This window comes from Quercus lobata, chromosome 11 (genome assembly GCF_001633185.2).
Source record: "Quercus lobata isolate SW786 chromosome 11, ValleyOak3.0 Primary Assembly, whole genome shotgun sequence".
NCBI classification, from domain to species: Eukaryota; Viridiplantae; Streptophyta; class Magnoliopsida; order Fagales; family Fagaceae; genus Quercus; species Quercus lobata.
The window spans coordinates 35996350-36012647 of record NC_044914.1 but is presented as its reverse complement, the minus strand read 5'-3'; the positions used below and the strand labels follow the sequence as shown (position 1 = coordinate 36012647).

The 16298-nt window shown below is 34.0% G+C and overlaps 1 protein-coding gene, 2 non-coding genes and 1 pseudogene across 3 annotated transcripts; all 4 read left to right on the top strand.

Moving 5' to 3' along the window:
* Positions 1 to 35: 35 nt before the first annotated feature.
* On the top strand, positions 36 to 116 carry TRNAL-AAG. The gene has a single exon. It is a non-coding gene; the product is annotated as a tRNA-Leu (tRNA).
* Positions 117 to 120: 4 nt separating this feature from the next.
* On the top strand, positions 121 to 193 carry TRNAR-ACG. The gene has a single exon. It is a non-coding gene; the product is annotated as a tRNA-Arg (tRNA).
* Positions 194 to 2349: 2156 nt separating this feature from the next.
* On the top strand, positions 2350 to 4059 carry LOC115967578 (protein PLANT CADMIUM RESISTANCE 2-like). The gene is made up of 4 exons (XM_031086698.1): positions 2350 to 2545; positions 2648 to 2719; positions 2821 to 3030; positions 3983 to 4059. Exons 1-4 carry the CDS (start codon positions 2350 to 2352, stop codon positions 4057 to 4059), a joined length of 555 nt encoding a protein of 184 aa, XP_030942558.1.
* A 1736-nt stretch (positions 4060 to 5795) lies between these two features.
* LOC115966230 lies at positions 5796 to 8010 on the top strand (annotated as a pseudogene).
* The last annotated feature ends 8288 nt before the right edge of the window (positions 8011 to 16298 follow it).

Sequence of the window (16298 nt, the reverse complement as noted above, 5' to 3'; positions counted from 1 at the left end):
AATAAATAAAATTTTGGAAAGATGTAGAAGCAAAAGTTGAGATGGCCGAGTTGGTCTAAGGCGCCAGATTAAGGTTCTGGTCCGAAAGGGCGTGGGTTCAAATCCCACTCTCAACAACATGACTCCGTGGCCCAATGGATAAGGCGCTGGTCTACGGAACCAGAGATTCTGGGTTCGATCCCCAGCGGAGTCGTTTCCCTTTTTCTTTTTTCCTTTTTTTTGGGGTGGGCCCTTTTGGAAAACTTAGTCTTTTTTTCTTTGGTTGGGCCCAACTTAGGTTTTTTTTTTGGTGAGCCCTTTTGTAAAACTGAGCTTTTTTTTTTTGGTGGGCTAATCCCTTTGTAAAACTTAGTTTTATTTGTGTTCGAATTTATCAAATTTTTTTGGTGGGCCCGTTTGTAAAACTGAGTTTTTTTTTGGGTGGGCTAATCCCTTGGTAAAACACAAATAGCTTGATTTGTGTTTGAATTCATCAACTTTTGAGTCCACAAACCAAAAGGATAATGCTTTGCCAGTAAATAATTTTACTACTGATTGCAGCTAGGCACAGTTCACCTGTCTCCTTAATATATGGTAAGGCTATAATTATAATGGACTTGTAGTTTGAGTTTTCAATACTCAAAATAGTTTTATGCTCAAATTTTGCTAATCCCGTTAAGATTGACCATGATTTGTATTCAAGTCAAGTCAGTAATCAAAATGACATGCATCACTTACTCATTTTGTTTTGGTCAATTTACCTCAAATAAGATAAGATTGACCTGATTTGTATTGGAGTCAAGTTAGTAATTAAAATGGACATGCACCACTTACTCATTCTGTTTGGTCAATTTACCTCAATTGGATTAAATTGGACTGCTTATCCAATTTATAAAAGGAATTTCACCAAATTTGACTCCTCAAAATAACTACTATCACTATTGACTACTGAGTACTGACATAAGTTGAACTTTTGATAAAGATTAGCTCACTAATAATTAGACTAACTTACCAGCTCTCTACTTGTAAGTATTAAGCAACTCAAGAATAATAAAAAATAAATCAGCCTTTCTTGACCTTTGGTCTTGACTCTTGACCCCATAAATAAACAAAGACCACGATATCAAAGTTCCAAGCTGTTAAGTTTTGCTCAAGGTTGTAGGGAGCTGGGAGCTTCATCTACCTTGAAACAATAAGAAAGTACAGTGGACTCACCAGCTCTCCACATGTTAGTATCAAGCTAAAAAATAAAATAAAAACATAAAAATGAGTGACACTATTATATATCAGCCTCTCTTGTACCTTAATCTTTGTCTTAAACTATATAAATAATTTAAAAATGCTGTTTTTGTCAGCATCCCAACCTGCTAAATTTTGTTAATGATGCAGTGGAGCTGCAAATGCCTTGAAAGTTGAAATAGTAAGCAATATTGCGCTGGCTGTAGGACCATCTGGCTTAGCCCAACTCAAGTTAGCCCAAAGTTCAAGAAGTAAAAGTTAAAGAAAGATATTATGAGTTCTCTGAGCCCACACATGAGGGAGAGCCTTAAAATATTACTTTAGTGATTAAATTTATTTTCCTAATAGTTTAAGCTTAGGGAAAGCTGGTACTTTATCCGATTATTACTGGCAAAGCGCAGTGTATTTAGTATAAGAATTCCTACCATTGCAGTATCCAGTGATTTAAAGGGAAACTGTAACAGTTAAATGAACAAATAAATTCCTTGTGTGTAAAAACCAAGTATATTTTTACTTAATGCCATATGTTTGTCAGCTATCATGTCAGCTAAAACCAGTATTACTGATTGTGGATGAAATAATGTTTATTGTTTTCTATACTGCATCATGCAACCTAACGATTTATTTTACCATGTTTAAATATAGACTTAAGTTGAAATATTAAATAACCAAGTCACAAGTCAATGCTAAATATTGAAGTTGGTCTTCTTGTCATTGTTATCTGCATCAGGAATGCCCAAGGAACTTGCATTTAATACAAAATCCTACATGAATCATCTCTTAATATTTAATAATAAGAAAGTGGAAATGCGACTTTGTGCAGCTTCTTAGAATTTACAGGGAGAAGAAGGAATGCTGCATTTTTACTTTTATATTTGGTATTTCAAAACTGGAGAGTAACTCCACAGATACTAGATAGATATAGAGGATTACTATATAAGGATTTTTTTTTTTTTTTTTTTTTTTTTTCACTTGGTCAAATTTGTGCATTTTTATTTTCATATTTGGTATTTCCACTAATTGAATGACAATTCTGCCAATATATATTAGGACCCAAACCTTATTATTCATGACAGAAGCACAAGGGCTAAGCTTAATTGCCACAACTACCTTTGTTCAGTTACTCAGAAAATGTACCCTGCAGTACATGATTATGAGACATATGCCAGTGAACATGGTCCAGGTCCTGTCCTGGCTTCAGGAATTCCAAATACAAGTCCCAGACGACCGTATGCTCCTCCATATGTATCCCCCGGCATGAGTGCTCGTGTAGTTGCAGGGAAGTGGTCTACTGGTCTTTGCTATTGTTGTGATAATCCTGGAAATTGTAAAGACCTGAAAACTCATCTAGCTTCATCACTAATTTCTAGGCATATAAGCATCAACCCATGTTTTTTTTTATTAACTGCTTTCAATTTTATGTTTTAAGGTTTTATTACTTGCTTCTGCCCTTGTGTCACATTTGGACAGATTGCTGAGATAGTTTCCAGAGGTTCTTCAAGTAAGCCTAGGAATAACAACTTGCTGATTGTCAATTTCATGAATATGGAATGATGGTTATAGGTTACTTATATTTGTTATATTGCTTGCTGGTGCTTTTAGATTGTGCTGAAAGTGGCATACTCTATGGGCTTCTGGGTCTTACTGGTTTTGCATGCTTGTACTCATGCTCTTATCGTTCAAAATTGAGGGCGCAATACGACCTGGAAGAGGCACCTTGTGTAGACTGCTTAGTGCACTTCTTCTGTGCTACTTGTGCTCTGTGTCAAGAATACAGAGAGCTCAAGAGTCGTGGGTTTGATATGGGGATAGGTAATCGCTTCTTAGTTATCAAATCCATATACCATTGTTTTTAAAATCTCTATGAATACTCTTGCTCTTTCTTCTTCATGTTAAGCAACTTAAAACCTCACTTCAAATTAAAATCTCATGATATCTGTAGTAAATTATACTTCTGATTTCCAAGTTATTTGGAATTGGTGAAGGAAAACCAGTGGTTTCACTTTGAAGATAGTACTTTTTGTCTAGTGGTTATGCCTATATTTGCTGCAGTTTGGCCTCTTAAAAGTCATTTTCCTTAGTTCTGTTTTAATATTGACATTAAAGTAGCAAAGGGACGAAGAAATTGCATCCAAACATAGTTACATTGTTATTGCAGTAGTGTGTAATGAATCTGATTAGCATGGTACACTATGCACTATTATGATACCACATGCTTTGTCCCAGTCAATGTTCTTCAAAATTACAAGTCTTTAAACCATCAACTGGTACCTTAATAATCTGACAATCACATGAGCTAGTAGTCCTCCAGCCAACAGATTAGTTGGGTGCATATTATATTTTAGCCTCGTAAATGGTATCTTCAGTTAAGGACAAATCATATCCCACTAATAAAACATATAACATCCACAACTGTGTATTTGTTTATGACAACTTGGTTCTCACCATGAAAAAAAAATCCAATTTCTGCATTAGAATACAATGACTTGGTCAATTACAAGCATGATTTCTGAGATCATGATACCCCCACCCAACCATATGTCATAATTGATGATGCAGACCAAAACAAATACCGTTTTCAAATATAAAAATCTATTCAAAAGATTGTGATTGGTAAAGATAGAAGGCGTCATAAAGGAACACGTTGATACTTGTTAATTTTATGATTTCTTGCATTGACTTGCTACTTTCTTAAATTTAATCCATTTCTTAGTTTATTTAGCTGGGATTTTATTTGATTTCATGTGGCTGGTTCTTGATGAAGGCTGGGAAGCCAACTTGGATAGACAACGGCGTGGAATTACAGTAGCTCCAATAGTGGCACCAGGCATGAGAAGGTGAAAGGAAAGGCTAAAGGCCCTTGCTGCAGATTCCTGCTACTTGTTTGTTTGCTTATATGCTATATGTTGTGTGCAGCGTTTTCTTTTGTTATTCTCGTCTGAGAAGAAAAGAAAAAAGGAATTTGTGCCACAAATGTAGCAGGAGCAAAAAATTTATTTAATTTTATGGTGTTCTCATAGAATTCATATGTTTTCTAAAGTTCACTCCAAGTATATCTGTGATGAATGTTATAGAGGAGGTCTTTCTTGTTTCTTCAATAAATTAGACGATACAAGTTAAACAATTGAGGTGTGGCTTGTGTCTGAACTCTGAAGTTTGTACCCTCAATGCAATGGTGCCAGGCTGCCAGCACGCTATGAATTTTACGAGTAAATTAAAGCAGGCCTCATGGTAGTGTCTCCAATAGCTCATTTCGGTTGCAATGCCTAGCAAGAAAAAAAAAATGACCATTCACTTACTTGACATTCCTGCCAAAGCCTTGCACAGTTCAATCCTCACCAAATAGTCCTTTAAATGCTCTGTGTTCGCTAACGAAGGTCCTTAATTGCTTGACTGGGGGGAGAGAGGGAAGAAAAGAAAAGAAAAATGATGCTTCTTGTGCTTGAAGAATTTGGATCTACTTTTTATGTAGTATGCTCACATGATGCACATGCTTATTAAAAGTCATATTAAAAAAATAGTATCATTAAAATTACATACTAAACAAAGGATCTACTTAACAAGTGTCTGCCTGAATGCAATGGTTAAGGTTGAGTTTTTTATTGTAATTGATTAGTTTTTTAGATGCAGCCACACATAAGAAAATTAAAGAAATATTTATTTATTTGTTCTTATTGTTTTCTAATGCAGTGGCATCCAATAAATTCCTCCTTATTATATGCGCAATGGCACTTGTTAACAAAAACCCTAAATAAATAGTAAAAGAATCACCTTAAATTGTTCGGCTAAAGTACATAAAGTGAAATCGGATTTTAACCAAAATTAAATGATAAATTATAATTTATAAAAAGTTAATAACAAATAATAAAACTCGCTTACTCTGAAACATTTGATAATGTTTTAATCATAATAATATTTTAAACTTCTTGAAACTTTGGTAATAGAATCATATATAGAGTAATATAATAGTACAAGTGAATATGCATTTGATGCTCTAATCTTTTTTAAATAAATAAATTATACACAAATATTAAGAAAAATAGGTATGCATTGTATACGTGTCACCCATAAATCATTGAAAAAAAAAAAAAAAAAAAAAAAAAAAAAAAAAAACATAAAACATGGATATGTTGTGGGTTTTTCAATTAAGGTCCTCAAAGACACTAATTCAAATGAGTTTGAGAGTCCAACTCAAAACTTGACATTGGTCTAAAAGAGTGACCAACACCCACCGATATCTTTTTTAACCTATAGAAGAAAAACTAACCCAAATACCAAATTATGGAAAAATTATGCAAATCAAGATTATCAAAACTAATATTGATGTAGCACACATAACCATCCAACATGAGTCATGAACATCACTTCCTCGTTCCTCCCATTCCCAACTTGCCTTTGATTTTATTATTTTATCATTTTTTTTTTTCAAAAATGCTTTTTTATTTTTATTTTTTTGGATCGAGGTCCAGAGCCCGTATCTGGCCCACTACTCGAAATTTTTTTTTTTTTTTTTTTGGGATCATATCCACCACACCAAGCTAAAACCAAATTCCCCCAAAAAAAATATTAGAAAGCAAAGCGTTGAGTTGAGCGACTCTGCCTCACTCTCAGTCTCACACACTATTACTACTCACACGCACCGTTTCGATAGGGTTTATCTCAAACGGGTTTAGGGTTTTGAACTTGGTAGCTCAGTTCAGCTCAACAAAAATGGCGTCAATCATGGCATTACGACGCGTACGAACCCCAAACTTCTCATCCTCCTTCTTCAAGGTACGACCTTTATACCCTTCTCATTTCATTTTCAATCATAACAACAATAGTAACATTGAGACCTTAACTAAAACCCTAAGCACCTCAGCATTCCCAAATGAGTATAATCAAATACCCCATTCACCACCACAACCACAACAAAAACAGCAATGGAACCCACAAAACCAAGGTTGGAATTCATAAAACCTTAATCAGTGGGCCCCACAAAACCAAGGATAGAACTCACAAACCCAGAACCAGAACCAGAACTATTCACATGGTGGGTATCCTAATCAGGGTCAAAACTATCCCAATCGTGGATATCCCAATCAGGGTGGTCAAAACTATCCCAACCGTGGATATTCCAATCAAGGTGGTCAGAACTATCCCAACTGTGGATTGAACCCTAACCAGTTCAACACTTAGACCCCGAGTTTTCAACAACCCAGATCACCAAACCAGTGGTACAATCAAAATAAGGGATACCCACATCCCCAAAACGTTAATAGAGGCCAAGCTGTTGAGGTTCAAGCCCCGGTTGATTCTCCACCACCGCCTTCGGTTAATGATGTACTAATGCTTTGCAATTCGGGGAAGGTTAAGGAAGCTCTTGAATTGATGGAGAAAGGGGTTAAAGCTGATTGGAATTGCTTCTATAAGTTGTTAGAAAGAGTTAAGGCGTCCAAGTCGTATGAGGATGCGAAAAAGGTTCCTGATTTCTTTCTGCAATCCACGTTTCGAGGTGATCTTAGTTTGAACCATATGGTGATTGAAATGTATAGCAGTTGTGAGGCGATGACTGATGCACGGAGGGTGTTTGATCATATGCCTAATAGGAGTATGGACACTTGGCTTTTAATGCTTAATGCGAATGCGGATAACGGGTTGGGTGGTGATGGGTTGCAGTTGTTTGAGCAGATGAGGGAGCTGGGATTGAAACCCACTGAGGATACTTTTCTTGCGGTGTTTTCAGCTTGTGCTAGTGTAGAATCTGTAGATGCTTTGGAAGAAGCGTTTTTACACTTTGAGTCAATGAAGAGCGAGTATGGAATTGAGCCAGAGTTTAAGCATTATATGGGGCTTCTAGGTGTGCTTGGGAAGTGTAGGCATCTTAATGAAGCAGAGGATTTTATAGAGAAACTGCCTTTTGAGTGCACTGTGGAGGTTTGGGATGCATTGAGAAATTATGCTCGGATTCATGGAAATGTTGATCTTGAAGACCATGCTGAGGAGTTAATGGTTTCTCTTGACCCATCGAAGGCTGTTGCTGATAAGATCCCTACCCCACCTCCCAGAAAGTATACTGCAATCAGCATGCTTGATGGGAAGAATAGGATCAGTGAGTTCAGAAACCCAACTCTCTACAAGGATGATGAAAAGCTGAAGGCCGCTGGGATGAAAGAAGGTGGTTATGTGCCAGACACAAGATATGTTCTGCATGACATTAATCAGGAGGCCAAGGAGTAGGCCCTGCTCTATCATAGTGAGCATGGCAATTGCGTATGGTCTGATTAGTACTCCAGCGAGAACGCCTCTTAGGATCATCAAGAACCTTTGTATCTGCGTGACTGTCACAATGCCATCAAGATCATGTCTAAGATTGTTGGGAGGGAATTAATTATTAGGGACAACAACCGGTTTCATCATTTCAAGGAAGGAAAACGCTCTTGTGGGGATTACTGGTGAAGTCCTTGAAACTTTGAACTACTATACGTATCCACTGAGATTTTCTTTCCAGTTGCAATTTGGTATGTAGAGTGCAAAGTTGCCAAGCCATATGGAATATTGCAGACAGAGACTCCAGTAGGACTTGAACCATCCATTGCCATATAATATATTGTCTGCTTGCTTTGACATTCAATCAAATATTTGTTAAGATATGTGCAGTGACCATTGGCTCACCATCCCAATCCCCTCCCTCCTCGGTTTCTTTCTATGCTCCAAGCTAGTAAAATATCTGTTTTTCTGTTTAACATGACTTCAAAGCCATTGACAAGAACCGTCTGGAATATAATAATATTAAATCTTTTTTTGTGCAGAGATGGCATTTTTTTTTAATGTGTAGGTTGTAATTGGGTAGGCATATAAGAGACTCAGTCCTTGAGGTACAAAATGTTCATGGCATGTTGTTTTGGAAAAAATTGAGGCAAATATTGTGTTGGTTAGGTAGGCATCTTAATATGTTTCTGAATCCAGAACTGTAGAATCCTAAATCGTAAATGAAGTTGGAATTTGCTTAAGCCCATTAATTGCAGGGAGCAATCTGGTTGTCACCCTTAGTGTCTGTTTATTTCAACGTTTTCAACCCAAAAAGTCTGTTTTGAAGAAGGCTGATTCAAAAAGCCCATTTGGTTAGGTACAAAATGCAACTTTTTGAAAAAAGTTGCATTTTGGGCCAAGGTTAAGAACGCGCAAACCATAAAGGAGCTCTGAGATCCATTTTAGAAAATGTTCATGCGCGTTGATCAACTATTCGTTGGACTCTTCAGGCAATTACCAAATTATCTTTCAATAAATCATGCTCATGTCCTCAGTTCTCACGCCTGTTTCTCATTCGTCTCATCTCTTCTCTCTGTTTTGCCCTCTTTGTACTACTACAAACACAGCACCACCCAATTATCACTGGTCTACCACCACAATCAACAAAATCAACAAAACTCATTTCAACATTTGATAATCCAAACACAAAATCAACAAAACCAAACCAAAAATAACTCAAAATTAACACAAAACAACTTAAAATCAACTCAAAACCCCATTGGAAAATCCATCCCAAACCCAACTCAAAATCAACCCAAAACAAAATCAACTCAAAATTAAACCATCAACTGAAACACCATAACCCAAACCCAAAATCAAATCCAAACCCAATGGTGGTAAAGACTTAAGGGATTTGAGAATTAAGGAGAGATATGAGGGATTTTCTTATGTTTCAATCATCTTCATCATCATCTTCTCTCTTCCTTGTAGCTTTCGAACTGTCAAAAAAAAAAAAAAAAAAAGAAGTGGGAAGTTCTGGAGGTGGTAGGAAAAAGGGGAAGAAGGAAAAAAAGAAAAAAAGAAAGGGGAATGTTCTGGAGGAAGTGGTAAGGGAAAAAGGAAAGAAGGAAGAAAAAAAAAAAAAAAAAAGGAAAAGTGGAATGTTCTGGAGGAAGTGGTAGGAAAAAAAAGAAAAAAAGAAAAAGAAAAGAGAAGGGTACGTGTGTGGAGGAGAAAAAAAGAGGAAAAAAAGAAGAAAAAAGAAGAAGGAAATATGGATAAAAAAAAAGTAAAGAAATAAGGGAAAAATAAAATAAAGAATGAGAAATTAAAATTGAGAAATACTATCATAATATTTTCATAATAAATCTTAAGTGGTAAGTTATTATTAGTTATTATTGGTGAGAAAAAAATAATTTTTTTAGAAAATTTGAAAGTTCTTTTTAAAATAATTTTTTAGAAAGTTTTATAAAAAATAAAAAAAATTAGAAAGTATTTTCACAATACTTTACATATACATTGTTCTTTTTGGTAATTTACCACTCAAACCATCACTTTTATAAGTACTAGCCAAACACTTAACTTTTTTAAAAAACACTTTTTAACAGATTTTACCAAACACTCAGTTTTTTGAAAAAACACTTTTTTATTATGCACTTTTTAAAAACTCCACTTTTTAGAAAAAATACTGTTTTAAAAAACTGAACCAAACTCACCCTTAGTGCAAGTCCCCTTTAGTGTTTAAAGTTCTCTGTTACATGAATTTATCTTCAAACATGCAAAAAAATCTGTAGACATGATTGCTGTTAGAGAATAGCTATTAGTTAGTTACGGATTGGTTAGCAATTAGTTAATTTTAGTAACAAATTGGTTAGTAACAGATTAACTAGTATAACTGTTGGCTTAACAAAATCTGTTACAGCCCAATTTGCTACTTGTGTTAAATTGAAACTTCTTGTATTACAATTAGGATTAGTCCAGTCAGTTGCTGTGTGATGGGTTCCTACAGTTATGTAATCAGTTAGACTAATTTCCTACTCGGTCTTATTTAGTTCAGTACATGTATAAATAGCAGTGCACATACTGCTCAACTTGTGTAACTCATTCTCAATAAATCAGATTGAACGTCTCTCTCTCTCTCTCTCTCTCTCTCTCTCTCTCTGTTGTTCCCTTTCATCCTTTTCTTTTGTTTGTCTTTTCTTTTTCTGTACTTCAACTCACCTTTTTATTATTTGCTTGGCATTCATTTTTCACCTGCATAGCACATCCTCTTTCAATTGCAGAATTATTCTTTTGTCCTTTGTACAGGATAAAAGTTATAATTAAGTGTTGGTTAGTTTGGCTTTGGGTTATTATATGGTGGCTTTTGTTTTAACACTTGTAATTGGGAAATAATTGTGGTTGGTTGACTCAAAATCTATCACATTTTCTGCTTCCCATCTTTGGATCTAGGCAAAAAAGCTTGTTAAAAATGTTCTAAGAGATCTCTTTATATGCAATGTCGATATAACGAATGATATGATAAGGATCCAAGAGTTATATGTTATAGTGATCTTTAATGTCACAAGACATGAACGCATCTATCATTTAGACTCTGAGGTGGTTCCAATTTTGAGAACGGAATAAGGCAGTCTTTATTAGTATCATATGAATGCTGTTTGGTCAAGCTACAACTAGAGAAATAGAAACCATGAATCAGTGCTTAATGCAAGTGGTCTGGCCAAGAAGTTAATGTCTCCAAATCTAGTTGAGGAAACTAGTTTATCTTATGTGGTGTGACGTAGGAAACTAGTGTACAAGTATTTTATTCCTATTTAGTAGCTCGTGCAGCTAGGTTCAGCTATAAGTGGGACTTTCATGTGGAGTCCTTACAGGGATCGTCTCCATTTTAGTTAATTAATTATGCTGTGACCCCCTCTTCAGACCTGTTAAACGAAGTAGTTTCTAAAGAGATCTTTTCAATCTAGCACTGTTAAATTCAAAGCATCCTCAATGGAGTCAGTTTAGTACTTTTTTTTTCAATTTGGTTATAACTTTCAACCTTAATTCTTTTCACGTGAAACTAAAGTAGTTTTTGAACTCAATGTGGCAATCCCCATTGTAAAACTTAGTTTAATTTTTGTTGAAGTGGCTGACCACATCACCGGTTATTTTGTTTGGCTACTTGTTGTGAGGGAGATGATTTTCAGTTTCATTTTCTCATGAATTTTCACATGAACGGAACTAGTTTTTGAGCTCAAACTAGTCAAGTAGTAACTCTAAATAGAAGGTTAGACTTGTGCCTTTTCTTCAGTGTGCTGGTATTATAAATTTTGGATTGACAGTTTTCCTATAGAATTTTTTCCAATGTTGCACATTTTTTTAATTTGAATAGGGAAAAATGTAGAAATGCATAGACCCTTGTGGTTTGGGTTTATTTTAAACAGATTCCTTGTACTATCAATTTGATGTTATTGACTCATGAAATTTGAGAAATGATGAAATTGATCATTCCATTGCACTTGGGTCAACCGTGATGGAGGAAAATTGATCATGTGCATAGGTGCATTGCATGTGATCACTTTATTTGCATAGCAAGACTCAATTGTACACATGCTGACTATTGAGGAAAAGAAGTCACATTGATCAACATGGGAGAAAACAGGATGATAGAGGCTGCAGAGTGAGTATACATCATTTGCAGGTATCTTATGTATCGTAGCTAGTGAAAATCACATGACCATAGACCTCATATAGTGTAAGACATTGATTTTACATAAACAATATACAAGATACTTAGGTTCAAGTATCCCCAATATAATTGGGTCTATTTGTAAAATATATTGGACCTATTTGTGTAAAAGCAAAATCTCAACTCAACAAAAATAAAAATCATTTTATTAAAGGTTTTTTTTTTTTTTTGGGTGGTAAACCCCGACATTCTTTAACTAAGCAGAAGCTTGAAAATAAAGTCTCATAAAACAAACCCAAATTCTCATAGAAAAGAAGCATAAAAAGGTCCACAGCGGAATATCAAAAACAACAAAATCTTGCAATCCATTATAAGAAAAGCCCGGTTTATAAACCCGGTTATGTAACGTATGATAAACCCGGTTTAAAACACTAATATTACTATTTTTGTGTGTGTTTTAATAAGTATTATTGTTTACTCAAAAAAAAAAAGGGGGATGTTTATCTCACAATAGTTGTGTGTGTCTAGTGTCCGCTGTTTATAACTCCAATTTACAATTACAAAGGTTAGGCTCTTTTGCAATTGTACTCTGGTTATATAATGTATTATAAACTCGATTTAAAACACTAATATTACTATTTTCGTATGTGTTCAAATAAGTATTATTGTTTACTCAAAAAAAAATTATAAGAAAAACATGATGTAAATTACTATTGTAGGCTTCAGAAACCTAGCCAAGCACAACTTTGGGATCAATATCTATTTCAACTTCCAAGAGATACAGATTTATACACGATTTCAACCCATCCCTTGTAACCCAAAGCTCTGCATCAACATTGGTGGTCACCCCAATGTTTTGGGTAAATAATTTAATCCAAAGACCACTATGGTCACGGATAAGGCCCCCTCCATTAGTCATCTTCGGATTGCCCAAAGATGAGCCATCTATGTTTAAGTTTAAACTAGACAATCTCAAGTTTATTCTACCTAACATTAGCCTGCTGCGTTCTCTTTGATCATTACAGACCGAGAATCACAAAACAAATATTCACCGGCAGCACAATTAACATCTCTGCTCAAGTCACTGTTTGAAGGAGTGTTCTTAGACAAAATATTATTTCTATCTTGCCAAAGGTTCCAAATGACAAAAGAAAAATAAATATTCCAAGGAATCAAAGAATTATGGCAGGGAATAGTGCCCAAATTCTTTTTCATCCACAAACAAAGATCTAGGCTGTAAAAATCATGCATTAACATACAAGCTTGGGTTTTATTCCAAAAGCATTTGGCATAGGGACAATCTCTTAGTACATGAAGAATTGATTCTCGACTATCATTGCATTGAACTTCCCCCATAAAACCTCTCCCTTCAAGGATGTCCTTAGTAGGAATGCTGTGCATGAAACATTTCCAAATGGAGGCTTAGAGTTTAGGCAAAGTATCAAGCTTCCAAATCCACTTTCCAGTAAAGGAAGAGACATGGCTAGAGTTATCATTAGATAAATATCCAAATTCCAAAATACTACTCATTAATATGGGAGAGAATCAATGATTGGCGATAGAGCATTTAATAAATTACATTGAGACTTTTTTTTTTTTGAGAGTGCATATCAGGGTAGATTCAATGGAGTATATTTGTGTATTTGTGTTGTAATAAAGTAGGGTGAGCTAGGTTTTAATTGTTGGATAACTGACTGCCTTTTACAATTACACATTGCCTCTTTTCTTTCTGCTTTTTTTGAATTTGGCACATTCATCCTTATTAAAGGAAAAACCATAAGTCCTATTAATTTTTGGGAAAGATTTATTAAATCCATGGGGCTTTCATGTAGAGAGAACGCATTGGCAGAGCCTCAATTGCACCATCTGCAAGCTCAATCACCACAAATAGAGAACGCCATTGCTGCAAGCTCTTTCTTTCTCCCTCTCCCGTTAGTCTTTGTAGTTTGGAATAGATGGTAGGCCTGATTTGGGAAAGTTATATTATTATTGAGTAGTGAACAGCTATAGTGGTTGGGTGACTATAATCAGACTAAAATTATTTTATGAGTGTACTTTGGTGTTAGAGTTGTGTCCTATTTTGGTAATTTACGCTCAAACAATAATTTTAGACATATATAGATCAAATGCTTATTTACAATAAAAAACTTCTTTCTTAATGTTCTCATAAGTTTTGCCAAACGCTTATAAATAGTTTTAAAAATTGTGTTTTAAAAACGCACATTTTAAAAACGCTCATTTTTAAAAATGTATTTTTTAAAACAACTTATCCAAACAGACCCATAATATTAATATTTAGTTACAATTTATTATTTTTTAATATTCTTAATAATATGTAAAAAATTACATAAAATTATTTTTATATATTTTTTAACTAAACATAATTAGTTTTAAACTTATTAAGTATTTATTATAATAATTTAAAAATGATTAATTAAATATTAATGACATCACCAGTTCAACCATCGGTTCGACCACGACCGGACCATAAAACTGGAAACCACACTCTTTTCCGATTCTTTGATTGGTCTGGTTTTTAAAACCATGTAACATGTTGTGTGATTTTGAATCTTTTGTCTAACTCTGTATACCAAAAAAAAATATATATATTTTGTCTAACTTTTTGAGTTTTTAGCCGGCATGCTCCAGTTGCAGTGTACACTACAAGAAAAAAAAAATAATAATAATAAAACTAGTATTATTGCAACAACAAAAAATAATAGAGGTAATATATATGTATATATATATATACACACACTATTGCATCTCTAGGTTGTTTTTTGTTGTAATGGTAACTTAAAGATTGTAGCAATAATTATTATGTTACATTGAAATGTGTTGTCGTAATAGGTAACTTTTATTTTACAATGAGATATGTTGTTGCAATAGGTAATTTTTTTATTTCACATCAAACTATATTATTGTAATAGGTTAAATATTTATTTCACATCAAATTTTGTTGATGTAATAGAGGTGAATAATTGAGTAGTGGAAAAATTTGGTAAATTGGCGCTATTTTTTTCACTAATTTCCTCTCTCACCCATGTTTGTCCCTTTTTTTTTCTAATCTCAAATTTTCTCTCACCAACGCATGTCTCCCTTTTTTTTCTCATCTCAGTTTTCCTCTTTCTCTCACCCACATCTATCTCCCTATTTTTTCTCATCTCAAATTTTTCACGCCTATCTCTATTTTTTTTAATCTTAGTTTCCCCCTTTCTCTCACCTACCTCTATCTCCTTCTTTTTTTAAAAAAAATCTCAAATTCTCTCTCTCTCTCTCTCTCTCTCTCTCTCTCTCCTACTTTTTTTTTTCATCTTAGTTTCCCCTCTTTTTCTCACCCACATTTATCTCCCTATTTTCTCTCCTCTCTCTCTCTCTCTCTCTCTCTCTCTCTCTCTTTTCCTTTTTTTTCTCATCTCACTTTCCCTCTTTCTCTTAAGCCTATCTCAAAATTCAAATTTATCCACTAACTATAAAATTTATCTTTCAAATCTCCATCTCTCTCTCTCTCTCTCTCATATCTATTTTTTCTCATCTCAAATTTTTTACGCCTATAGCTATTTTTTTTTTCATCTTAGTTTCCCCCTTTCTCTCACCCACCTCTATCTCCCTTTTTTTTTAAAAAAAAAAATCTCAAATTCTCTCTCTCTCTCTCTCTCTCTCACGCCTCTCTTTCTTTCTTTTTTCCTTTTTTTTTTTCTCATCTCACTTTCCCTCTTTCTCTTAAGCCTATCTCAAAATTCAAATTTATCCACTAACTATAAAATTTATCTTTTAAATTTCCATCTCTCTCTCTCTCTCATATCTACAGACTATATATTTTCTAACTCAAATTTCAGTCTCTCTTAATTAATAGTCTCCTTAGAGAGACTCTTTCTTAGTTTAAGGATTGTCTCTCTAACTTTCAGGTAATCTTTTGGTTTCTTTAAATTTTAATTTGATTTTTCTTTGTTTGTACATTGTGTTGTATATATATACATATATATGGTGTTTTTCAACTTTATACTTATTTTTTTATTCTTTTTTCCAAAATAGGTGGTAAGTCAATGAAATGGTCATGAAGCATGCTTGGATAACACTTTAGGGAAGAAACTTTTCTTTCATGTTGTATTGATTTTTGCATACTTTTCAAAACTATGTGTTTGAATGTAAGCTCAACAAGTTGTGTATATATTTGTGTTTTTTGACATATGTATTGAAACATCTTTTATGTGTATTTTTGATTTGTTAGTGTAGTTCCTAGATATGGTTTTTGAATTGCAAAACAGGTTAATGGAAAAATTATTATTGTAAAAAAATTATTTATTTAAAAAAAATTATTTTTTAATTAAAAATATCAACCTATTGTAACGAGATTCTCAAAGTAAATCATTGCAATATGTGTAATTTATTGCAACAAAAATCTAATGTTGCATAAACCTATTGCCTCGGACTTTATTACAACGACTTGCATTGACTTTTTTGTCATTGCAATAACACCTTATTACAACGATATTAGTTGTTATTGCAATGACTTTTTTCATTGTCGTTGTTGTTGTTTTGTTGTTTTTTCTTTTCTTTTTTTTTCTTTTTTTCTTGTAGTGGTACTTTACTCTGAAGAGCTACAGGAAAAAAGGAAAGAAAAGCAATGGACACTAATACCCATCAAATCTTTTGTTGACCTAAAGCTCCACACATT